The sequence below is a fragment of the Castor canadensis genome, chromosome 12, assembly GCF_047511655.1.
Source record: "Castor canadensis chromosome 12, mCasCan1.hap1v2, whole genome shotgun sequence".
Taxonomy (NCBI): domain Eukaryota; kingdom Metazoa; phylum Chordata; class Mammalia; order Rodentia; family Castoridae; genus Castor; species Castor canadensis.
In genome coordinates this window covers 60,524,201-60,549,804 of record NC_133397.1, presented here as the reverse complement: position 1 = coordinate 60,549,804, position 25,604 = coordinate 60,524,201, and the positions used below count along the sequence as shown (strand labels likewise).

Sequence of the window (25,604 nt, the reverse complement as noted above, 5' to 3'; positions counted from 1 at the left end):
CTAGGGTTACTGTAAGAATTTAATATAAAGTCTTAGGACAATGTTTGGTGCCTGGTAAGGAACTGTTTTTATGAGCTATTATTATTATTAGTGTCTTCTGGCCACTGGGTTTGGTGCCGGGACAGCCATCAGTGGGCTGGGTGTCAAGGAAGCAAGTGCCTCTTAAGGTTTGGTATTAATTTTACCCCAGAGTATATGCTGTGCCAAGTTGTTTTATGCAGGTCCTATTGAATGGAAGTGAACAGAGCAAAGGCAGTTTCTTTCACCTCCAAGTGATTCAGAAGTAAGGGATGGGGATGTAGCCCAGTGGCAGAGCACTTGAATAGCATGGACCAGGCCCTGGGTTCCATCCCCAGCACTGTAAAACAAAAAGCAGTCAGTCAGTGATTCTTTGGAATCAGCACACAAGGGACCTGGTGTTAAGAAGTCTGGGGCCCAGGAGTGCAGAAATAATGATGTCCAGTCACATTGTCAAATCCTAGGAACCCCTGCAATGATCTCTGTGTTAAAGATAACCTGTGAGAGTCTTTTATTTATAACACACCTCAACCTGGCTAGTATACCTTGCAACAGAAAATGCCTATTTCTGAGAAGAAAGTTGGAAAAGGAACAAGCAGTTCTACCAACCTGGGCATCCTGTCTCATGAGAGCGTCATCCAGGTAATTCCCTTCATCCCTGCCACCCTGAGGATGAGAAAAACAAACCAGAGAGAATGAGAGCATCCATGAACATTGAGGGGCACTGTTAAGACAGAACACCTGGGAATCCAAGGACACGGCAACGAGACAAAACGCCATAAGGGGTGGGACTCTGAGTGTTCTTGCACAGTTGCTCTAATCTGTGCACAGAGAAGGTTCCCAACAGAAATGTGAGCCCCACTGTGGCTGCCAATATTGCAGAAGGGTCTCTTGCAGTTGAAGGGAAGAGAATACTCCCTTCACCTCCCCTTCCCCTCTCTCCACCTTCCCACTGCTGTGTCTGACTTTCCAGCTGACTCAGCCTTCCTAATTAGCCAATCTGTGTTCATCAACTTGTACCAGAAAGGGCTGAGAACAGTGGAGAGTTAAGAGAATCCAGGACCTGAGGAGGGACTGAGGAACTGATGCAAAGCAACCCCCTCAAACATACCAGTCCAAGTCCATGGGAGGGCCATGGTGATGTCTCAGAGAATGCTAAAGAGTGACAACATAGACCATTTTCCTCTGGTCAGACCATTTTTATTATTGTGCTGCCTTAATATTCTATGGTCTAAGCATGGCTCATCAGGGAAGTGAATAAGGGAGGAAAGGGGAAAATGAGAAGGAAGTAAGAGAAACAGGCAGGCATTATTTAAGTAACATCAGAAGCTAGGGTGAGGTGGAAGAGCTGAGCTCCAAGGTTCTGCTTCAGGTGTAGGACACGCAATAGCAACAGTCTAACAGACAGAGGCAAGTCAGGGAGAAGAGGAAAATGAGCTCAGATCTAGGAAACTAAAGCGATTTGAGGTGGTGGTAGAATATTCATAAGGAAATGTCTAAAAAGCAGTGAGAAACACACTTCTCACGCCCAGGAAGGAGGTCAGGGATGAAGATGGAGGTCATGGAAGTATCGTTAAGTGTCTCTTCTGGCAGCGCTGCTCTGTGCCCCACTAGTCCCGTCCTGTTTTATTTCTCAAGTGGATCACTACTGTAACTTCTCACCTGGTCATCTTCATCATCATCACATCACCCACTGTCCCCAAACCTTGGTGGTTCCCTACTAGTCTTCAAATAAAATGTAAACTCCTCCCAGCATAGAATCTCAGCCCATTCCTCCAGCTTGCTTCTAGAATAAACAGCCCTTCTGTTCTGCCAGTTGTTCCCTGGGAAGTGCTTCTTCCCTTCTCACCTTGTTCTTGCTGTTCTTCCTTTCTGGAATGTGCCCACCCCCATCTCTGCCTCTTGGAATCCTAGTGTTCCCCCAGTCCTCCCTGAACCAGCATCTGCCATGAAGCCTCATCTTCACTTCTGCAACCACAGTCTCTCCTTGAATCTTCCTTTTGCTATCTGCCTCTCCTTTGGTACTTCATCTTTTCTTGCCTTATAGCAATTTGTGGTCCTGATGACAATATGTCCCTGTGACAATATAAACTGATAAACACAGGAACTACCTTGTAATCATCTTCAGAGCTCTCAGTGCACTTTGCAACAAGGGCACTTGTGATTAGATACTTGTGAATACTCAATTAGAGTACAATAAATGGGCACACATGAGGGGCCTGGGTCAATGAGGGAGAAATAAAACGAAAAACAAAAAACAAACAAACAAGAGAGGCCCAAGAGCAACACCTGCAGAATATCCACAGTTGAGGGCTGAAAGGATGAGAATGACCGCTAAAAAGATGGAGAGGAAGCATTCAATAAAACCCATCCCCCACCAGAAGCAAGTGACAGAGGAAGCAACTCACAGCTGACAGAGACACCAGCACCCGCTGGAACATGAATGATGTGTCAGAGCGAATGTCATCTTCAAGGCTCCGTCCGTATTCTAGCAAGATAGTGGAATTCAGTGCATCAGAATAAATAATCCTGCCCAAATGCTGTCACCTGACAGTGAGTTCTGGTCCTCTAAGAGCACCTGTGTATGCAGACAGTTCATCTGAAGCATTTCTCTGCACAGAGTTTTTCAAAAACTAAACTCTGATAAAATAGTCTTCTCTTGTCATTATAGTAGAATTGAGATATTCTTGAGCCTTAAGATGGGGGTGGGAAGGTCAAGAAGGCGGGGCTGAAATCTGCCCTCTTGTTCCTATTGTTCAGGGCTCTCTTTTGAAAGCAGTTGGATGGTAGCTGTTGAATGACCACCACAGCGTCACCGAGGGAGGTGACCGTGGCAGTGCTTCCCTGAGGAGGTTCTGAGAGGTGTCACCGAGAATCTCTAGCTCCACTGCCCTGAGGGAAGAAACCTGCATGGGGTGGTGTACAGTCAGGATGATAATCCAAGCTCCCAACGTTTAGAATCTCTTGCTCTGATTTGTGTTCTTTTCTTTCTACAAATGGAATACATGCCGACTATGGAAAATTTAGGGGAAACTGACATTTGAGCTTGGTGTGTTTAATCCCCAGCTCCTGGGGGGGGGTGATAAATAAATATGGCAGAAAAATAAGTAAAATGAAGGGAATAAAACTCTGCCATAATCAAATCGCTTAGGAATAATAATCCCATAACTTTTTGGTGAATATCTTTCCCTTATTTTGCTCTACAAACATGTATTTTCTCAAAGGAAAAGGATACTAGCATACTATTTTTCGACTTGTCTTTTTTCACCTGTCTATATACCACACTATGTAATTTGATAATATTTTAATATATGTTTTGATGACTGTATAATATCCCTTTGTGTGAGCAGACCATACAATCTACCACTGCTGGATATTTTTAGCTAATCTAAATAATACTGAATACACACTGCAGGAGCTAACACTTCATGCTTGTTTTTTTGTTTGTTTATTTTACTCAGAGCAAAAAGGCATCCATTTTTTTAAAAGGCTCTTTATACATATCATCCTCAGAGGTTCCTAAGAGGGGAATAAATTTTGTGATAATCTAAAGGTCAGAAATTGGGCCAGCCAGCCCCTCCAGGCCACTGCTTGGAATACTAAGACTCGTTGGTGCCAGGCCTTTTTTTCTTGAGACAAGGTCTCCAAATATAGCCCAGGCTGACCTCAAACTTGCACTCCTCCCACCTTAGCCTCCAAGTACTAGGGTTATAGGCATGTACCACCATGACGGGGATGCCAAGACTTTGCTTCTTTGCTTAGTTTTAAGGAACAACTTTCCAGCTTTCAGTGTAACAAAACACTGCCCTGGTAGCTGAGCAGAGTGGTACCTTCCCCTAGGAAATTTTAAGAAGCCAGCAGACAGTCACTTGTCTAGACAGGGCTTTGCCTCGAGCAGTGCTTAGCACTAAGGATCCCCACGGATGTCAGTGTGTCTATGAGGAAAGTCTAATTGGTGGATAACTACTGTGCTATTCTCATTCTTAAATCACAGCAAAACCTCGGCTAGGGCCACTAGATTCTACATACGCTGCTGGTAGGTCTGGTTGATAAGTCGGATCTCCTCGGGGGTCCGGGAGGCCAGGATCTCAATCAGGCAGCCCTCGTCTGTGCCAGCTCCCTAAACACAAGACCCAAGGAGAAGATTGTATGAGCCAGTGTATAAAGTATACAATTTTTATGTTTTTAATTAAATAAAATTTAAAAATTTTGAGTCCCAGCACGGAAGGAATATAGCCATAAATTCAGACATTAAAGACAACCCACTGGGATCAGCAACAGGACTTGTGAACTTTTAACTGTCCTGCCCGAAGCCTACCATGTTCACCACAACTATTATTAGTAATACTAAAAGCTTATTATTACATTATAAACCATGGGTTGCTTACTGTACTAGGTTAGGTACACTTTCTGCCCTCTAAGGGTTTAATCTTTTCCTGATCTCTTTTCTCTTTCTTTGAAGGGTAGAATCTTCTGGCAAAGATTTTGTAATCTCTTTACTTTCTCAGAGCCTAACCCAGAATCTTCCTCAGGTCAAGCATTGAGCCGGGGGCATGGCTCAAGTGGTAGAGTGCTTGCGTAGCAAGCTTGAGGCCCTGAGTTATTGAAGTCAGTACTGCAAAATAAATAAATATCATTTCATTTGAAAAAAAAGGTCAAGTATTTATTGACATGGCAGAGGAGGGCAATTGTATTTGTCATTGCAAATCAGCAGACCCCAGCTGGGCAGTGGATGGCTTGGTGCTAGGGAGGCCAAGGACTCTTCTGCCAGTTCAAAGCCAAAGCAGATGCAGAGGCCTCAGGGTGAGCCGTAAAGTTCCATGACTGAAAGGAGCTAAACACCAACATGTCTAACTGCACCGAAATCACAACTCTAATCACTCCTGCTGGGGGTGTGGCTTGACAGAACAGCTGTGCTTTATGTGTCAGAGGTCCTGGGTTCCATCCCCAGCACCACACAAATGACAACTGTAACCGCTGCTCACTTAGCCACAGGAAGGACTAGATGATTCCATAACCTTTTGGAAAACAGTTTTTTAGTTACAACTGCTGTACAGTTTTCAAGTTGTCATGAAAAAGGAAAACTTTCCTTGTATACTTTATCCTCCCACTCTCAGATGGGCTTTTACACAGTTTCTCGAGACAACGTGTCACTGCTTGCACCACCAGCACCAAGAGTGTGAGGAGAGAAGCACAAACCTTCATGGCCTTTCTCAGTTCCTGCACGTCATACAGCAGGGTGGGCGTCATCATCCCTATGATCACCTGCTCAAAGTTCCCGCTCAGTTCTGACTTCAAGTCATCCATCAGGTCCTGCAACAGAAGAAAGCTTAACTACTACAGTAGTTTACATCAGCCACTCACCAAGGGTGATCTGGGGATGTCTGGGGTCTCCAAGGCCTTTCAGGGAGCAGGCAAGGTCAAAACTCTCCTCACAACACTAAGGCAATATTTACCTTTTCACTGTCATCCTCACAATTGAACAAAGGAATTTTTCTATGGTTCCCTGACACACCTACAGACCTTCAATTATGTCGAGAGGCTATTTTCTAGTCACTATGTGTGGCAACACCACCTAGGTCCCCAGTTCACATGTCATGCCTATTAATGCTTATTCAGTTTCTTTGGGGATGAAGAAGTTTAAAATGTTCTGAAGAGCATCAGCACCACTGATCGCTGACATCTCATTCCCTACAGGACACTCGGCGTGTGCACGCAGAAACTCAGCAGAGCAGCTGGGCCAGCTTGCCCTATCCAGCAGCATGGTGCTGCCAGTGAGATGCAGCAACAGTCTCCCTGGCTGGGAAGTCTCTCCAGGACAGACACACTTGTCCCAAAGCCACTGTACTCTGAGGTCAGAGATATTTATTGATAATGTTTCCTCAATAAAAAAGGTTCTCCCTCACCACCACTACGCAGATAAAGTTTCCTTGGGGATGTGGAAAGACTGAGTAGAATGATGCTGGTTAATGAGTCGTTGGAAATAGAAGTTTGGGATGAGTGTGAGATTCAAGTCAAAGGGGAAAGCACAGAGTGATAAGCACTACATACTCAACTAGGAGGGAAGACCTGCTCTGAATGTGGGTGGCACCATTAGCTCAGGGGCTTTCTCTCTCTCTCTCTCTCTCTCTCTCTCTTTGCTTTCTGGCTGCTATGATGTGAGCTACTATGCTCTGCCATGCTCTCTCTGCCATGCCAGACTGAAACCTCTGAAATAAGTCAAAATAAATAATTCCTTCCCTTTAAATTGGTATCTCAGGTGGTGGGTCACAGTGATGACTAGCTGACTAACATAAGGGCTGTCCCTCAAGGGAATGAATATATGCCACAAGTTTATGTGGAGACACTAAATCCTAGGAAAGCTACTTAAACTGGCTGTAGACATTTTAGTCAGTTTGGAGTCTTGGTCCATAGGACCAGGGAAGCAGCTCTGCAAGTTCAGCCATGCCCATTGCTCAGAAGGGCAGTGGTTGAGCACCTGCAAGTACAGCCCTGAGGGGACTTCAGCAGGAAAGGGTCAAAATTGGCCTTGAGGTTGTGGATCAAGAGCTCCCCCAAGTCACTTCTGAGTAAGTATAAAGAATATCTTTTTTAAAATTCTATTTAAAACTTCTTTATTCTTAATTGATTCATAGTAATTGTGCATATTTGCGGGTATAGTGTAACATTTCAATACACGTATAAAATATGCAATGATTAGATCAGGAGAATTGATGACATATCTATCACCTAAGATGTATCATTTCTTTATGTTGGGACCATGCAAAATCCTCTCTACAGCTATTTTGTACAACAATTAATTGTTGTCAACCATAGTTACTCTACTGTGCTACAGAATATCAGAAATCACTCTTTCTATTCAGTTGCTCCCCAGTGCCCATTAACCATGCTTTCTCCCTCCCCTCTCCTTCTTCCCTCCCTCCCCTCTCCTTCTTCCCTTTTTCCGAAGCTTCCCTCCCTCCCCCAAGCTCTTCCCAGGCTCTAGTAACCACGTTTATTTCCAAGAATGGCTCTAAATAAGACAAAGGACCTATCTTTTAAAACACAGGGCTACTTCAGGCATCCAGCCCATGTTGCCTGATAAGTCCCTGGTCCTCCACACAGAGTGGAAGAGACTGCATACCCTGCCGATGCTGCTCTTGTAGGCCGTCCTGATTTCCTGGCGCTGGGCAGTGTTGCAGTAGGCCAAGACTCTGATAATGGCATCTTCGTCAGTGCCTGGGGGCGAGGTAGAGACAGTAAGGGACTGATTTGAGACAGGAATGAGAAAGTGGTTTCCCTGGGGACACTGGAGTAATTCAAACAAATGCTAAGATCTTGCTGAGAAAAGAAGTCCTGGATGGTGGAACACACTTGTAATTTCAGCACTGGGGAAGCTGAGGCCAGAGGATCTCAAGTTAGAGGCCAGCCTAGGCTAAACAGCAAGACCCTATCTCAAAAGAAGATGTATATTTGAGTCTTAGTTTCTCCTTTAATTAGCAAAATAGTCATCTTCTACTAAACATGCAGGGAAGGTTAACTGAGATAATTATCCTTCCTATCCTCTGGATTCTTTTCATGTCTTTTGGATCTCCTGTCTTTTGTGCTTTTTTGCCTTTTCTCTACCATTTTCTTGGAATTTTGAAACAATTTAAACTTGTCCCCTGTTGGGGGACTCGATGCCGGGATGTTTCAAATTGGTTGCTCATCTTTGTGACAGCTGGACATTCATGCATAGGTGGTGAGTTTTCAGTTTCCTCACTGTTTAAGTGGGATGGGAAGTGATAAAGAGTTATGGAAATGGTTCTACTGAAATATCTCAGAAGGAAATGAAAAAAATATTCTACATAGTTATTCTTTGAAGATTAGAGATTCAGAAAAATGTGAGGTATAGGGAGAAATCTATAGAACTTTAAGTTTCCATGCATAGGGACCTTTTACTGTTCTTAAAAAAAAAAGATAATAGATATCAGCATCATTTGGTCCTTCAGAACTTTCAACTGGGGGATAAGGGTTATTATTTTTTTGCTCACCTACCACCCTCCCTTGGCCAAGTTTGAAACCCTCAAAATAGCTTTTTTTTTTTTTTTTTTATGCTCTTCTTTCTTCCACATTCAAATTTCCTCCAAATCATGCAAAATTTTGCTCTCCAATCATTTTTGCATGCATGTTTAACTCTTTGTGCTACCATACCAATTCAGGGTTTCAGGTTTCTTCTTAGACAACTATAAAGTCTGCCAACTACTACTATTTCTTACCTTCTCGTTAGTCTTCTCAGGGTCTTGCTAGGTTCATTTCTCTAAAACAGAGAAACTGTCACCATGTCCCTTCCTGCCCAGAAATATACAATGGTTCCTATGGTCTGGTGGGGCTGTAGTCTGGCTTTGGCTCTCTATGATCTACCATTTTCTATTATGAATATCCACATAGAATGATATGTCCTTGTCTCCTCCAACAATCTACCTCATATTGGTCCACACATAGCAGGCATTGGAAAATGATCAATTGTGCCAAATGATTCTTGGTTTGCAAATTCTGAATGCTGTGTGGTCCATGTTTGTGCTGTTTCCCAAGGAAAGGTTAGCTAAGCTCTATACCTCAGCTTCTCATCAGTAAAGCAAGCTGCTATCAGGGTAAAACCAAATTCTCCTACATTCTGTCTTTATGCCTGACACATAGTGCAGCTTAATAAACACTGGATATTATTGTTTACTGTTGTTCCTAGCAGTAGCATTAAGGCTAAGTAAAATGAACTCTTTTTGAATAGAAAGATTGAGAAATAAGCAATTGTGGCCAAGTGCATATACCCAAATCTCAATGAGAGAATAAGTGGCAGCTAAGAACCAGGGGATATTTCTCTGGACAAAAGTCCACCCAGTCTTGGAGGCAGGAACTAGGCCAGGGTAGGCTGAAGTGAACCCCATATGACTATGCCCATCTTCTGGAAGAAACTAAAGAGTTGTGCCCTGGAAGATGCCACCTGCCTCCTCACACAAAATTCCTTCCTCTGCATCCCAGACCTGCTATAGCCGAACCTACCCATCACCACAGCCCGAACCAGAGAGGGACATGGACTCAGACCTGTAGCAAGGCCTGACTGGAGACCAGGCACTGCCAAGTCATGGCCCTCCCTGAGAACTGTTGTTCCACCTCCTTGTTTACTACTGTATATAAAAGACTCACTGAAGAAGGGCAGGGGATTGATTGGTTGGCTGCTTGCAAGAAGTGGAAGCTATTGCCAGGGCGGCTTGCAAGGGGACTGCCACTGAATGACGCAGCTGGCTGCTGCTGCTCCTGCTGAGTTATGCTGGAGACTAGAGGAAACATGGGACAGTGCAAGTCTAAGCACCGAGGTTTTAAGAGTTATGCTAATGCAGTTTTTAGACACGGCTACTGTTTGTCTGCAAGTCTGAGGGCCAATAATTTAAGAGAGATTAAAGAAAACATGGGACAGAGTGTGTCCAAGGAAAGAGACTTTAAAGAACAGAAAAGAAGAAAGACTTTAGAAGTAAAGTTTTAAAGAATAGAGAAAAGAAGCTAAGTAAAAGAAGAGTTAATAGAGAAAAGAAGTAACAAGGATGCTATGCGTCTCCATCCGAGTGCCCGGCACACCTTGCCCCAGCTTTGTCTCTATCTTTTGTCCTTTCTGTATCTCCAGTTGCCCCTGGTTAGGTCAGGAGGAACAGAGCTTGAGAAAGCTCTTGAGAACAGACCAACCAACCCTGGACTGAAACCTCCAAAATTGAGCCAAAATAAACCTTTCCTCTTTTAAAGATGATTATCTCAAGCATTTTGTTGTAGTAACAGAACATCGAAGAATACACTCTCCCAACTTTTTTTTTTTTTCAGTACTAGGAATTGAACCCATTGCCTTGCACATGTTAGGCAAGTACTCTACTCCTTGAGCCCCAAGTCTTCAATTTGTCTGGAAAAGTCAACTAGTTCTTCTTGTTTTTTCTTAAAAGAATACCTACTCACTATTGCCAGAGCACAAGAGAGGGTTCACCTCTAGCCAGAGACTCACCAAGTCCTTTCATGGCCTTCCTCAGGCTCTGGGCATGCTCGGTGGCGCTGAATCCTGAAGCAGCCTTGATGGTACCTCCTTTGGTTGCCTGAGTGCAGAGAGTGGCGTGACTGAGAGGCAGCATCTCACTCAGCAGACATTGGCTAGGCACCTCCCATAGCATGGACTCTCCCCAGAGAGTATTACTGTATTTCCCCCTGGGAAAAAGTGGATTGCAATCCACCTATCTAAATCCTCCAGAGTAGATGGGATTACTAGCGCTAACTTTTTGCCTGGACTGGTCTTGAACTTCCCCTTCGATCCTCCTTCCAAGTAGCTGGGATTACAGGCATGAATCACAGCACCTAGCTAGAGGGATGAGGCTCTTGCCTCTATGGAGCTGAAGCTCTAGTTGAGGGGCAGCCAGACAGTAAACAAGTAAATAAATATTCTAAAATTTGCCTAATGGTGAGAAGTGCTACAGCACAGAAAGAGAGGTCCTGGATGGGACTGCTCAGAGGAATGACATTTAGGCTGAGAGCTGAGTAACAGCAGCTGGCCAAAGATGGAGGAAAAGTGTCACAGGCAGAGGAAACAGCTACTGCAGTAGCTCTGAGGCTGGAACTTGCTTCTAAGGAGAAGCCAGAGGTCAGTGTGGCTCAAGTTGAGAAGGGGAGAGTGGTAATATAAGTTGTACTGCCAACTATGAAGTAAGCTTGTCCCTTCCAAAAAACAGGAAAAAAATCAACTCTGAATCTAGTCAAGCCTCTGGAGCCAAAACCTTTTTTTTTTTTGGTGGGACAGGGGTTTGAACTTAGGGCTTTGCACTTGCAAAGCAGATGCTCTGCCGCTCACACCTCCAGTCCATTTGTTCTTGTTATTTTGGAGATGGCATCTGGAGAACTATTTGCCTGGGCTGGCCTCACACCATCATCCTCTGATCTTAGCCTCCCAAGTAGCTAGAATTACAGGCGTGAGCCACTGGTACCTGGTTCCAAAACCCACTTTATAGTAAATAGAACAGAGAGGGAAATGTTAAAACAAATGATCTTGTTTCTTCAACAAACAAATTGCAAAGGGAATTAAAAGAGAGAGATGGAAGGGAGCTACAGTTTAAGAGATCAAAAAGGCATGTTAAGCAAACATACAAACAAAAAGACGTGTCAATCATGATGTTTGAATTGTATTCAGATCTTGACTCAAACACACAATAAGAAAAAAAGCCATGAGACAACTGGAAATTTGAACACTGACTTACATTTTATGATATTAAGGAGTTAGTCTCAAGATTCATAGGTGTGATAGTATTATGATTACATTTTATTTTTTAAAAGGTTTACTCATGCAATTGAAATAGCTTTCAGGTGAAATGATATCTTGGATCTTTTTCAAAATAACCCAAGTGGGAGGAAGTTTTAAAGATAAAGAAGAAATAAAATTGACGATGCGTTAATAATTACTGATAGAAATACAAGAGTCCTTATCATACTGTTCACTTTTGCATATGTTTAAACTTTTCCCTAATAAGAATGAAAGACACAGTACCACAAAAATGTCAATAAAAGTTAAAGGTAAAAGAAAGGAAAGAATATCAGAGAAGTGGACTGGAGCCTGGGCAGGCAGCCCTTCCAAGCTAGTAAGGAACTTGTATTTATTCTAACTGCAGAAGGACGCCACTGACAAGTTTTAAGCCAAAGTGTGTGTGTGGGGGGGCGGGGCATATGATCTGATTTGCTGTAGGGAGAGTCTGGATCAAGATTCCCGTGGGAAGAGATGCTAGACTAGGGTGGAATAGCTAAGATAGAAATAAACTGATTCTGCACCTATTTTTGAGCAAAGGCGACAGAACTTGCTGATGGACTGATGTGGGAGGTGAGGGAAGAAGAGAGTCAAGTATAACTCAGTCACTTTCTCTGAGCAGCTGTGTGCAGAGGGGTATTGTTTATCTAGATGCAGAGAACTGGGGAAGGACCACCACATTTGGGGTGGCAGTGATTTCTATGTTCAAAATGTCATTTGGGCTATCCATTAAGCATCCATGTGGATTTGTCAGTAGGACAACTGGTTATAGAAGATAACCAAGTCTATATAGAGGCTAAGTCTAAAGTAATACATTCAGGATGCATTAGCATTTAGATGGTATTTGAGGAGACGACTCAGGGAGAAAAGGAAGAATGAGAAGGACAGAGGTCCTAGGACAGTTGTCTTGGGACTGCAGGGACAGTACAAGTCCAGCCCATCATGGGTGACCGAGAAGGAGCAGTCCCGGAGGGAGAAGGGAACTCAGGAGAGGGTGCTGTCCAGAGGTTGAGAATGGAGGTAGCTGGCAGCACTGGCTACAGTGAGAAATTTCACCTGTATACTAGAAATAATTATGCCAGTTCACAGGGTAGTTGTAATAATGAAACAGGATAACACAGAGAAGCACATAGCACTGAGTTGAGGAAAGAGTAACTAGTAAAACAGAAACCCCAGCTAGTGGGGCACCATCATCCTCTTCATCATCATTACTTAAATATGACTTCAACCACATTGCTATAATAAATATAAAAGTGAGACTCTTTATCTCTTTCTTATAATGGTCTTCAATGCAAGCCTGTGGGATAATACCCAGAAGGGACTAGATAGAGCATTTGTACAAGGTAGCGAACCTAGTGGAGACAGAGCTAACGCTTTCTGATGATTTGATGTGACCCAAGGATAATATGTGCATTCAAGGAACACAGAGTTTTTCTACACTTAGGGCAATTCTCTAGCAAACCAGACTTGAGTTCTATAGCTAAACTGTCTTGGCCCGGACCCCTTAGACCCACTGTGGCCAAATCCAGCCCATCCAAGTCCTCAGGTACACAGGACACTGGGCCTCCTTTGCTGAAATGCCAGGCTTTCATGTTCTGTTTACAGTCAGCACTCAGCGCTTAGTCGTCACCTTCTACTTACTTGATAGAGGACAGTAGAGATCTATGACATTGACATCCTTGGATACTCTTACCAGTTAAATTATATCCCTTAAAAAAGACATGCTGAAGTTCCAACCCTCAGGACCTCAGAATATGACCTTAGTTGGAAATAAGGTTGAGACAAACATGATTAGTTAAGATGAGGTCATATTGTTTTAGGATGGAATCATTGTGACTGGTGTCCTTATAAGAAGACAGCTACACAAAGACAGAGATACACAAGTCAAATTCCATATAATGACAAAAGCAAAGACTGGAGGAGCACAGCAGAGAGCCAAGGAACACCCAAGATGACCAGCAAACCACAGTAAGCTAGGAAGGGGCAAGAAGGACCCCCATTGGGCTCAGAGACCTCATGGGCCATGTTGACCCCTTGATTTGGGGTTTTGGCCTCTAGAACTATGAGGCAACGATTTCCTACTATTTTAAACTGCCTGGTTTGTGTACTTGGTAACAGTGGCCTTAAGAAAGTAATACTTACTTCTTTTCTTCTAGCATACCTCAGTAATAAGCAAATTAGGGATTTGCTGTTAAAATTCCAACAGGGTCTAACTTAGCCTTTGACCCTACCATGAGACAGCTTGTGTGTGTGTGTGTAGAGAGAGAGAGATGAGTGTTGGGGATTGAATGCAGGGCCTCACACAGGCTAGGTAAGCAGCACTGTATCACTAGGCTACACCCCAGCCAGAGACAGTGTTTCACAGGTTTTTTTGGAACTTGGGTACTTAAAAATTTTTGAGTGGTACTCAAGTATTGCATTCAAGTTTAAAGCAAACTGCATTGGGAGGGACACTGTTATGGGATTAAAATTAATATCTAACAAGATGAATTGATAGGGGAATTTGCAAGGGTGGTTCAGTTTCTCTATCAGCAATCTAAGTGACTCTTCCCCCCACCAAGGGAATTTCAATATCTTGACTGTATCATGGTTTTCTTTAAAAAATGACCTGTATTTTTCTAGTAAAATGACAGTCATGGTATGGACAAACAGGTTCTAGGAGAAAGGATAAGAGAACTGAAGTAATTCTTTAGCACCCATTGTAAGGTCACTTGCTTACAGTCTTCACATGCAAGAAAGCCGTGAGTTCATTGAAGGTAGGAATGGAAGGTCATTAATTTTGAGTTTCCAGAACTAATATGGAATCCTAGTACCACATCTAGCACACAGAAAGGACACCACAAACATTTTCGAATTAATGTTCTCCATGTTCAGAGAAAATCAAACAAAAAGAAATGAATGTCAAGTTAAAGCATGACAGATTTGGAGAAGTCAGGAATAAGCCTTTGTCAGGGGTCATGAAGAAAATTCTAGAATGTCTGATGTAAAAAAAAGTTTAAGAGTGTATTCATATGTGCTCAGGATAATATACAAATCCATCTTCCTAAAGAAAGGCATCTAGAGCTGGTGGTGTCTCCTGTTCCTCTCCAGGTGTAAGATTCTAATCCTATTATTTGTTCCCAGAAAACCAGGGATCAGAACCATCCATCCAATCAGGAACAGTCCTTGGGTGGGAGGACAGCAGATGGCCAGCCCTAGGCAGAGCCATGTTTGCAGCTAAGAGGTTCAGCTTTCACCTGGGTGTTTAACTTTACAGAACTCTCAAGGGGATACGATTCCATGCCTGTCTCAAAGATCAAATAACCAAGTCCAGGTGAAAGCAGGGGGCAGATGACAACCACTTGCTGCTAAGAAGCATGGCTCCCAGTGTGCCTGAAATGATGGAGAGATGCCAAAATGTCAGTAGTGGCCATCTCCTGGTGGTAGAACATGTTTTCCTTTTGATTTGCCTAAGCATTGCAAAATGAACATGTGGTGCTTCTGCAGAGAGAAAACCATATTCTCAGGCTGTTAGAAGAAGTCAAAGGAAATATTACTCTATTCCCCACATTTCTTTGAATTAGTTTTCAGGGTCAAGTTACTCATCATCCCTTAAAGAATCTCTGAAAGGTATTCAAAGTAAAGGGGAAAAAATGGCCTTCCCATGTCCTCCTCCCTCCCTTCTGCTGAGCAAATAATGCTTTACTTAAGCCAACTGTCCCTGAGTTCACATCCTGTACCTGCTGGTGACTGGTACCCAGTGGGTGAGGCACTTCACAACTTACCATGGCCATGGTTAGGATCAGAGTTCAGTCACCCTGGCAGAAGCTCCTCTGTTTAAAAAAAAAAAAAAAGTAAAAGGAAGTGGAATAAAGCCATTAGTCAGGATACTTTGTTATTTGCATGGAATTAAGCCAAGGGGAAACAACACACAACTCCATCAAAAGTTCATTATAGTTTAGCCAAAGATACCAGAGTCAGGCTAATCATTAAAGAGAAACTGGCAGAGCTGTGAGGTTTATTATGCCAACAAAATACTTTCCTACTTGCTCTTCTGTTTGGAGATATACAGTACAGAACGATTTCTGTACTTTTATTAAGGTAAAGTACCATAACTGGTACTCAAGCCACATGTAGATTTTGAACTGTGTGCTGTGGTGGATCAGGAGAGGTGTCCCCTTGGAGAGAGGAGATGACCCATCTATATCAGGAAAAAGAAGAACATCCCATACAACAGTCTGTGCATGTGTATGTGTGAAAGTGCATGTGCGAGTGTGAGTGTGTGTGAGAGAGACGACAGGCCAGCAGCCCAGCCAACATAAGCATCCGTCCATCCTACGATGGCTATTGTCACTGCCTCCATCTCAGGATCAAAGATGATTCTTCCCTTTATTGCAGCCTCACGTGTTCAGCTTTGTCCTTTCCAACACCCTGTCCTCCTTCCTTGTTTTTTCAGTTGTTCAAAATGCAAAAAAAAAAGTCTTCATTATAGGTTAGGACTCTTTTCTTGACATATAGTAAGCCCCAAGGGACAGGACAGTTGCTTCCCATTCCCGTATCTAAGTCATGCAAACAGGCACTTTTTCTAAGCATATAGTTGGCTCTTTGACACTCAAAGACTCATCCTAGAACCAGAGGTTTAGGCATCCTGGGATCTTATTAAAAATGAAGAATCATATCAGGCATGGTGGTGCTTACCTGTAAGCCCAGCACTCAGGAGGCTAAGGCAGAAGGATTGGGAGTTCAAGGTCAGCCTAGGCTACATAGTGAGACCATGTCTCAAAATATAAAACAAAATAAACAACATAACAACAACCACAAAGCAGAATCTCAAGTCTCACCCAGACCTACTGCTAGAATCTTCATTTTAACAAGATTTCCCAACCATTTGTCTGCCCAGTAGTTTGAAAAACACTGGTCTAGACAAACCCGACCTTTCAGTGATAACTACGTCATGTCTGGTCATGCTCACTGCTCATCTTCAGTTTTCCTCAGGCCCAACTCCATTCTTCCTGCTTTCCCACCACTCATTGCAGACTGACCTCCAATTATATAGGGCTTCAGACCCTTTCTAGGGGATTAGCCAACTGGTTTGGGGCACTGCTTGAGCAAAGGTCAGAGGTGGGAGTGAGCAGTGGGTTTGGGGACAGCGAGAAGAGGAAGCAGGAGCAGAGGGCTCATTCCAGAGAAGGCCCAGCGATGAGGTTGGAAGAGTAGAAATTGTGACTAGCAAGGGCCTTGTGCACCCAAGTAAGGAAGGAAATAGTAGGAAGCTAGATGTTATTTGCAGAGAAATGCTGAAATAAAAGAAATGCTTAGCAAGGTATACTGCAGGATAGACTGGAGTGAGTGAGACTGAATGAAGGACATTGAGGGACAGCTACAGAAACAGCTTATTTACAGAAATAGCCAAATATTTCTAAAGCTCCTCTGTATTCCAGGTACTGCTCTTGTTGATAGAACATAGTAGGTAAGACGAAGAACCTGCCTTCAAAGAGCTTATAGTCAGTCAGGAGAGATAAACAAAAACGTACAATTTCAGACACTGGTAAGGTGAAACTGTAAGCATGGTTCAGAGCAGGGATCAGTACATATAGTTCATGGGTCAACTTCTGCCTTTGTAGTCTACAAGCTAAGAACAACTTTCACATTCTCAAATTGACAAAAGAAGAGAAATAAAAGAATATATCACAATATGTGAAAATTCTATGAAACTCAAACTTCAGTGTTGTTGTTCATTTTAAAGCTGGCTCCATTCATTTTAGGTTTGGCTTAAAGGTTTCTTCACACACAGCGAACTGTAACCTGACTCCACGTGCAGAGGAACTGTAACCTGCTCTTGTAACAAGGGTAAGTCTCAGCCAATCACAGGCAGTCAACTGCTCAAACCATCTTCAAATAAGACAGAAGATGAGAGCTATAACCAATCAGCTGTCTTTTGTACCTCACTTCTGTTTTCTGTATGTGACTTCTTTTTCTCCCGTTATTAATGAAACCTGACTATGTAGAGTGGGATATCCTGAACCATTTTTTATCTGGGTTGCTACCTGTTTCCAGGATCATAACTAAAGCCAATTAAGATCTGCAAAACTAGATTTGTCATGATTTTTGTTTTCTAACAGTTTCCATACATAGAGACTTGTTGGGGCACACACACATCCATTTGTTTGTTCTTTGTCTGGGGATGCGTTTATGCTATAAGAACAGAAATGAATAGCTGTGACAGAAACCACAGGGTCAGCAAAAATGAAAATATTTACTATCTGGCTCTTTACAGAAAACGTTTGCTGACTCTTGATATGGAGGACGACATGGTCAGGTATGACCAGGAATGAGCTGGCCTGGACAGGGTGTTCTTGGATAAGGTGATCGGGAAGGTATCTCAGGGAGATAGCATCTAGACTGAGTGAAATCCTAAATAAAGACTGGCAACTCAAAGTTCTGCAAGACAGCTCTTTCAGGCGGAGGGAGAAGTTAGTGCAAAGATCCTGAGGCAGGCAAAAGCTTACTGTGTTGAGAGAAGAAGGAGTCTCCTGAGCAGGGATAAGAGCGGCACACGATGAAGAGGGAGGAAAGTAGAGTGCTGTAGTGACTTAAAATAAGAAATAATATATGATCGGATCCTGTTGCTGGTACAGAATCCCTAAAACCCCGGGATTTTTTAAAAATGTTTAACCCACTAAGAGTAAACTGAACAGCTCCATTATTCAAAACAAGCTGCTCTCAACCACCGCGAGTTTGTGTTAATGAAGGATTTGCAATGAGGCCCCAGCATAACTACAAAATGGGGACTGGTTGCCAGGGGAACCAACCATGTGATTAGAGGGTTGGCACTTTCACTTCCCCACCTCATAGAGGAGAAGAGAGCTGGAGACTGGCTTAATCACCAATGGCCAATGATTTAATCAGTCATAATAAAGCAACCATAAAAACCCCAAAGTGGGGACAGCATGAAAGCTCCTTGTCCCCTCCCACACACCTTGTCCTAGGCACCTCTTCCATCTGCCTATTCCTGTTCCTAACAAATTTATAATCCAGTTCTGCAAATCATTCTAGCAAGCAATTAAATACAGGGTTTTGTGGGAACCTCTGGTTTATAGCTGGCAGTCAGAAGCACCACCTGGACTTGAGATTGCCACCTGAAGAGGGACAGTCTTGTAGAACTGAGTCCAGCACCTGTGAGGTGGGACACTAACTCCAGGTGGATAGTTAAATTATAGGACACCCACGTGGTGTTCACAGTGAACTGTGAATTGCTTGGTGTGGGAACCCTGCCACTACCACAGGTTTCTGGAGCTCAAATCACAAGATCAAAATATCCCAAAGTATAGTACTTTAATGTGCTGAGAGTGTGTTGAACCAAAGAGAATGGGAGGTCTTACAGGCAGTTCAGAACCAAAGTCTCCTTGGACTTTTTCCTGTTCTCTTGTCTCTCACTATCTTTGACTCTCCCAAAGTTAGTCATAGGAGCAGAATTCCTCTTCTCCAAACTAAGATGCAGGAACCCCTCAAAGCCAGCCATAAGGCCCAGAAATATTACTCTATTGTCCACATTTCTGAGTAGGACCTGGCCATCAAGAAATTCTTTTATAGGCTGGTGGAGTGGCTCAGGTGGTAGAGCACCTTCCTAGCAAGTGTAAGGCCCTGAGTTCAAACCCCAGTACCACATGCACACACAAAAAAGGAAATGGAAACCAGAAAACAATAAAAGAATCAACAAGACTTAAGAGGTGGTTAAAAAAGAAAGAAAGAAAGAAAGAAAGAAAGAAAGAAAGAAAGAAAGAAAGAAAGAAAGAAAGAAAGAAAGAAAGAAATTCTTTCACTTACCTTGTCTAACAGCAGGTCATAAGACACTTATTCAAGAGGGGTCTTGCCCCATACTCAGGAGAAAGGAATGCTACTCAGAGTCCAAGAAGAATCTGGACAGGTCTGGCTGGCTTTCCTCCCTTAGATTACATCAAACCCTTTGTCCAATCACAGTTCTACACAGCTGTTCATTCTTCATCAAACCTATGCATAAAGATAGGATTTTCCTTGGCTGTTGGGGGGATGTCTTCATTTATGAAGACTCCAGGGTCACATAAAACTCTGATTGAATGCAGGTTAACTCTTGTTAACCTGTCTTTTTCTTATAAGAGTGTTGGCCATGAAATTTATGATGGGTGAGGAAAGGTGTCATATCTTTCCATCCCCACATGGTGCCAGGAGTGAAGTGTTAAGAGGACAGTTGTCCTTCAGTATCTGAATGGGATTGGTTCCAGGACCCCTTCAGATAATAAATTCCTTGGATGCTGCATTTCCTTATATACAATAGTATGCTATCTGCATAGAGTGTACACATCCTCTTCTACTTTAAATCACCTGTAGATTAGTTATAATTCCTAATACAATGTTAGTGTTATAGAAATGTTGTTATAGCATATTGTTTAGGTAATAATAACAAAGAAGAAAGTCTATACATAGACGGGATTTTTGTTTCAATCTGCAGTTAGTTGCATGAATGCAGAGCATGAAAATATGGATGGCCTTCTATAAAGAGAAAAACAGTTTATTTTTCCTATACAGCTGGCATTAGAAGTGAGATTTGCTAAAATGCCCATGTCTCATAGAAGCATGTGGCATGGGAAGAGAAAGGATGAATGGATGGGGGGTGGGGTGGGGTGTGAAGAACCTTTGGTTCCTGGAAGAGCGGCTGTGCTGAGATCAGTTACCGGAGGTAAAGCTACCTCTGGAACCTCGAACTAATCCGAGGAAGTTGGATTAATTAGCTCACTGGATGCATAAGGAAATGCAAACTAATGAGAAAAGCAGAACATCCCTTGGTTATTGTTACCTGTTAATAGCTGACATGAAATTAAAAGAGAGCCCTGGGTTGACCAACCTCAGATTTCAGTGAGTCCGAGGCTTTGGGCACTAACCTCAGAGCCATCCCCAAAGGAAAAATCATTCTGGAACTACAGCAAATACCATGAAGAACTCTGGCTACCAACAAGATAGTACATGTGGGAAGAGGGCAAAACCAAGAGACTGCTGAAATCAAGGATGACAGTTGGAAGGAACTGTCTTCTTTTGTACACAAGTGTCATCAGCTTCCTGAGGAGCCTTCGCTAAAATGGACTTTAACAGTGACTAATTTAGGGGCAGAGTTTTGGTTTTGAATGCTACAGAGTAAAAGAATATGTTTGAGTGGATGCAAGACCACTGCTCACTGGAAATATCACAGGCAGACGTCCGTGATCCAGACACACAGGATGTTCCTGAGGAAACACCAGCCTGATGAACTAGGTAAGAATGGCTGTAAGGTCTGACTACCCTGAGAAGGCAGACTGTCCCTCTCTCCATATAAATGCCAGTGGAACCCCACAGATGAAGCATTTGCTATGCTTTGATGAAGCCGTGTGGGACGGGCTTGATAACAATTAAGATATTCATCTGCTGAATATGCCCATTACCAGGTTATGGGTAAATTCTCATTAACATGAGAAAGGGAAAAGGCACAGAGACTCTGCACTTAGGTTGGACATTTTTATTTATTTTTCTAAATTTTATTTATTTAGGTGGTACTGGGGTTTGAACTTAGGGCCTCATGCTTGCTAGGCAGGCACTCTTACTACTTGAGCTATACCCCCAGCCCTGTTTGTTGTTGTTTTTTTTTTTCCTACATAGGGTCTCACAAACTGTTTGCCCTGGGCTGGCTTTGAACCGAGATCCTCCTGATCTCTGCCTCCTGAGTAGCTAGGATTACAGGCGTGAGTCACAGGCACCCTGTTGGGCATTTTTATTTATTTACTTATTAAAATAATGACATGACACTTTTACTATCTTTATGGGCATTTAAAAAATGGTTGTTAAAAATCAGGTGAATGAAACAAATTCCAATAGGAATAAAACAAAAAAGTCATAAGCAGAATCTTTGGGTCTTGCATGAACTTCAGTCACACCGTCATCTTGAAGCCTGTTCCACCCTCCTCCCCTCCTCCATAAGTATAATTTCTGTGAGTTGACTTCAGCTCCTGCCGATTGGCTGGCAACTCTGGCAGACACAGCTTTTCTGAGCCAGGGCCTCCCTTTGCTTTCCTGCAGCTTTGCAATAAATGACAAGTGAGGAGGCAGGGAAGGGAAACCTCTCTCAAAAAGACAACCTTTAATTTAATGTGAACAGCTCCACACCTTTTTACTCCCACAAAGTGGAAAGACTGCTTGAGCAAAGCCTTCTGGAAATACTGAGAGTCATTATTCAAGAACCTAGAAATAGTTTACCAAAAGGGAAAAAAATGTTCCACACTTGAACACTGGGTTCTTTTAGACGATTCATTTTGAAACGCAGACAGCACACAGCATAAGTCCATTTACAGAGAGATAGCTGTTGCTCGTTTATATTTAGGTTTTCCTGGTGCCAAACAAGTTTCTAGCTAGACTGTAGAAGTGAATGCAGAAAGTGACAGTCCTCGATTCTTACATGGGATATCAGATAACACTCAAAGTTAGTCCACCCAACTGTTTTCTAGCAGTGTCTGGCTCCTAGTAAGGTAGAAACGATTCTTGGCAAGAAGGAAGAGGAGCAGAGAGAGGAAAGAACTGCATTCCTCAATACAGAACTGCTGTAGGCATTGTATAGGCTGCACAATGCTGGGCCCCAAGGGATGAAAGGCCCTGTTTCCAGAAGCTTCCCTTAGCCTACAAAAGCCTCCAGCACTTTCCACCTGCCCTGGCAGATTCCCTGAAGGAAACTCTTCACTAGCTCAGCTTCCTTGACTTCTGTGTTCTTTCTCTCAGAAGGCCTTCCTACAATTTCATAAAATGAACAGAACGACCACGTTTGCAATGACTGATGTTTTGGGGGTGTTTCCAAGCTTTGCTGCTTACAGAGTGGGGAAAATACTAAGCAACCACAGTGTGATTGTTGCCATCTGTAAAATGCAAACATGCTTACATTTCAGGAGTGACTCAAATGACCCTAAAAATCAGTACTCTTTCAGATGGAAGGATGAAGACTGAAGGTGACACTTTCTTAATGAGGTCTGAAAAACCCCTAAGGGTCATGTTACACGTGGGTGGAGGAACTGCATCTTCTTAACAGGATCAGAATGCTATAACCAGGGCTTGGGACAGGGAAGTTTTAAAGACATTCTTTTTTAGAATAATCTTGACAGCACGCATACTAGAACAACTGAAGAAAAGCTGGGAATTAAACCTGGAATCTACGCCAATAACAGCTACTCAGGGAAAAACAAGTTACAAATAAGTTCAACTTATTTCAGGTAAGACTACAAAAATAACTTCTGATGAATTCAGGTGACTGTCTAAAAGGATCATTATAGACTATTGTATATTGTGTTACCATGGGCGCACTCCATCCGTGCATCAAGCCAGGCGCTGACTTAAGTGGAAAAGTTTCTTATGTCCATAGGACAGATTGTACCTATGTGCAATAAGGAACTTGGATTTCAAGTACTATTTAGTAGACCATGTGTAGAGACAGCAGTGTGGTACTTTCTCCTCTTTTACTTAGAATTTAAAAAGTAGGCGAAGTAGATTTTTCCCTGAGCATTAGACTAGTAAAATCAGCAAACAGCCAACAAAATAAAACTATGCAAACTCAAGTCAATGAGAAAAAAATGGCACCCAGGCTGAGCAAGTCTGGTGAAAGGTTAGTTAGCATATTTAAAGAAAAACTGTGTCCACCAGCAAAGCGAGCTCCACTTGAAACGAGGACAGTGACATTTTTTAAAGTAGTCATCAAAGCCATGTCCTAAAGAAAGGATATTCTAGTGTCAAGGAGCCAGATATGTCCCCTCTGTGAAGATGGATTTTATCCATTTAATGCTCTTTGTTCTGATTCCGTGGTTGCCAAGCAACCTTGAGACTAGAGTTTGGCTTCCCAAGTGGACCTATCTACTAATACTGGACCATGAGGATTTTCGTGTAAGTAATAATCTTCTTCCTAATGTAAATAAAGGCATCAGCAGTGTGAGTGTGTGAGTGTGTGCCCGTCTTTCAGGGTAGAACCCCTCCTTAGTGTGCTAATACAATCTCTCTGCACCCACCAGGTGCACTACAGTGAATTCACCTGTGAAAAGGATGCTGACCTTACACCCCAGCTTAACTCGGCAGCCTCCATTCAGACCCCTAACAGTGACTCCCACCCCACAACCCAAGCCTTCTTCACAAGAGGATTTGCTGTCCGTGGCGCATCCTCACTTCCCTGGAAGATCACATGTGCTTTAATCATTCACTATTTTTCTTTGGTACATGGTTTCATTTTACATCCCACAAAGATGACAAATTTCAACTTCTGGTCTGTGGATTTGTGGAGGATGTGATTGAGCCCCACCCAAGTGCTAAAGTCTTTCAAAACTGCCTATGAAATAGGAAAATAAAAACAACATACTTTTCCTCTTTTTTTTTTTTCTTTGAACTTAGATCCTTCTGAAGATAAAAGGAAGTTTTGTCGTAGTGATGGGGTTTGAGTCAGGGGCCATGGACATTTTGAAAGCTTTATTCAAAGGCATAAGTTGTAAGCTAAATAAATGCAAATTTGGAAAGCTGTGTTTAAAAAAAATTTATGACAGGACATTGTTTTAGACTGAGCTTATTCACTAAGTCCCAACAGACAGACCAAAATGGAGTCACATCTGTTAAGTACATGTAATCAAATTTAAACTGTAAAAACAAGAAAAATCCCCAAACAGCCCAGTCTAAAAACAAAACAAAAAAACCGCCCACAAGATGCACAGCAAGAGTGGGCAAGAAAAGGCCCACTCAACCTGAGCCCACATGACAAGGAAGACCTCTGCTTTCACCCTTACAAGGAAAGTAACACAAAGTCACCAGTGGCCAGTAACTTCTTTTCCTTTTTTGGTATTATGCCTATGCTCCTTGTGCCTGCTCAGGCTACCTTACAAAAGCCAGCTGTTAGGTGATCCAGTGAGCTCCCTCTACCTTGTCCCCTGCATCTGCCTCTAATTTGTGATGCAGCCTAACTTGTGAATCACTCATAAAAACTAATTCAGTCCCTAAAACTAAATTTGTTGAAATTTTGTTCTTAACACCTGCCTGCTAAGCAATCTTAGATAAGAATCTATTTCAATCCAACACCACGAGTAACTTATTGACAAGCTTTTGTTCAAAATTTAGCCTCTTGTTTACAGTGTTGTGGAAGACAATAACACTTTCAACACTTAAGTTCAAAAACATGAATTTTACATATGGTGTAAAATATCCCCACTCCTTCAATCTTCCCACATCTCGTCAAAGTCTGTGAAGGTCTTTACTCTATTTCAGTTACTCCTTTGGCTAAAAGGCAGGGGGAGGAAGCAAGGGACATTTATTAAATATTATTCTACACCATGACCCTCCCACCTTCACCTCCCATGTAGCTGGGATGACAGGCCCAGACCACCATGCTCACCATGTTTGTTGAGATGGGGTCTGGCTAACTTTTTGCCTCAAACCATGATCCTCCTGATTGCTGCCTCCTGAGTAGCTAGGCTCATAGGTGTGAGTCACCTTACCCACCTCTTCTACATTATGTAACTAACGTATCCAATAACCTTTGGAGTCTGGCTATTGTTCCATTTTATAAGTCAAAAACGGAGTCATAGAAAAGTTGTAATTTTCCTGAGGTCACATGTGGCCAGAGTGGGCTAAAACACCCAGTTTGTCCAATTTGAAAGCCACCTGAATGATATAATAACAAAACTAACTGTGATGAGTTCTATACTATATGAAGAGGCAGGCTCAAATACTTACATTTTTTCAAAATGAAAAGAGAGCTAATATGGCCTGAATTATTGCCAAGAAAGCATGTCCAATCCTTATGTTGTTAGATGTCTTGCTTTGTTAAATGTCTTGCCTCAGTTTCCCTAGGCTCAAGCTTCAAGCAGGACTTAAATAAAAGCACGTCATAATAGCTTTTATAAATGCACAGCTATCTACCTTGTTTCTCTGGACACTGTATTCAGTTTGCATTGGATAGTGCTTCAGATTTTGCTAAGTATTTTTTTTTTGGTGGGGGCGGGGGGTATCTGAGCAGCTCCTAGCACCACCTATGGACTAGAGCTCTCTGGAATTCTGCTTGGCTGGATTTTTTGTTGGTGGTGATATTTTTCAAAACTGTTCCGCCTTTTAATTGCAGACAAAGTGGATTCCCCTCCTCTCTGGCCAGTGACCATAGAAACAAGAAGTTGGTGTATTGGCAACACTGAGTATTGCTCACCATCATGGGACAGATAAGATAGTTTCACTGATGGTTCATGTTCATTCATTTAATCAACATCACCAGAATGGCTGCTCCATGCCCTGTACTACCTTAGGTGCTAAAAGG

At 42.7% G+C, this 25,604-nt stretch overlaps 1 protein-coding gene across 2 annotated transcripts in view; it reads right to left on the bottom strand.

The window, feature by feature from the left end:
• The window catches only part of Anxa4 (annexin A4), a 52,678-nt gene that overhangs the window by 9,145 nt on the left and 17,929 nt on the right, over positions 1-25,604 (bottom strand). Inside the window, exons 2-9 of one of the 2 annotated variants that reach the window (XM_074049891.1) lie at positions 19,106-19,288; positions 15,064-15,111; positions 10,022-10,109; positions 7,142-7,236; positions 5,218-5,331; positions 4,048-4,138; positions 2,427-2,506; positions 628-684 (exon numbers count right to left, since the gene is read on the bottom strand). In XM_074049891.1, coding sequence (XP_073905992.1) covers positions 628-684; positions 2,427-2,506; positions 4,048-4,138; positions 5,218-5,331; positions 7,142-7,236; positions 10,022-10,109; positions 15,064-15,072 — 534 coding nt within the window. In that variant the 5' untranslated portion in view covers positions 15,073-15,111; positions 19,106-19,288. The remainder of the gene's footprint in view (positions 1-627; positions 685-2,426; positions 2,507-4,047; positions 4,139-5,217; positions 5,332-7,141; positions 7,237-10,021; positions 10,110-15,063; positions 15,112-19,105; positions 19,289-25,604) is intronic. The other variant, XM_020152719.2, reaches the window with a different exon arrangement.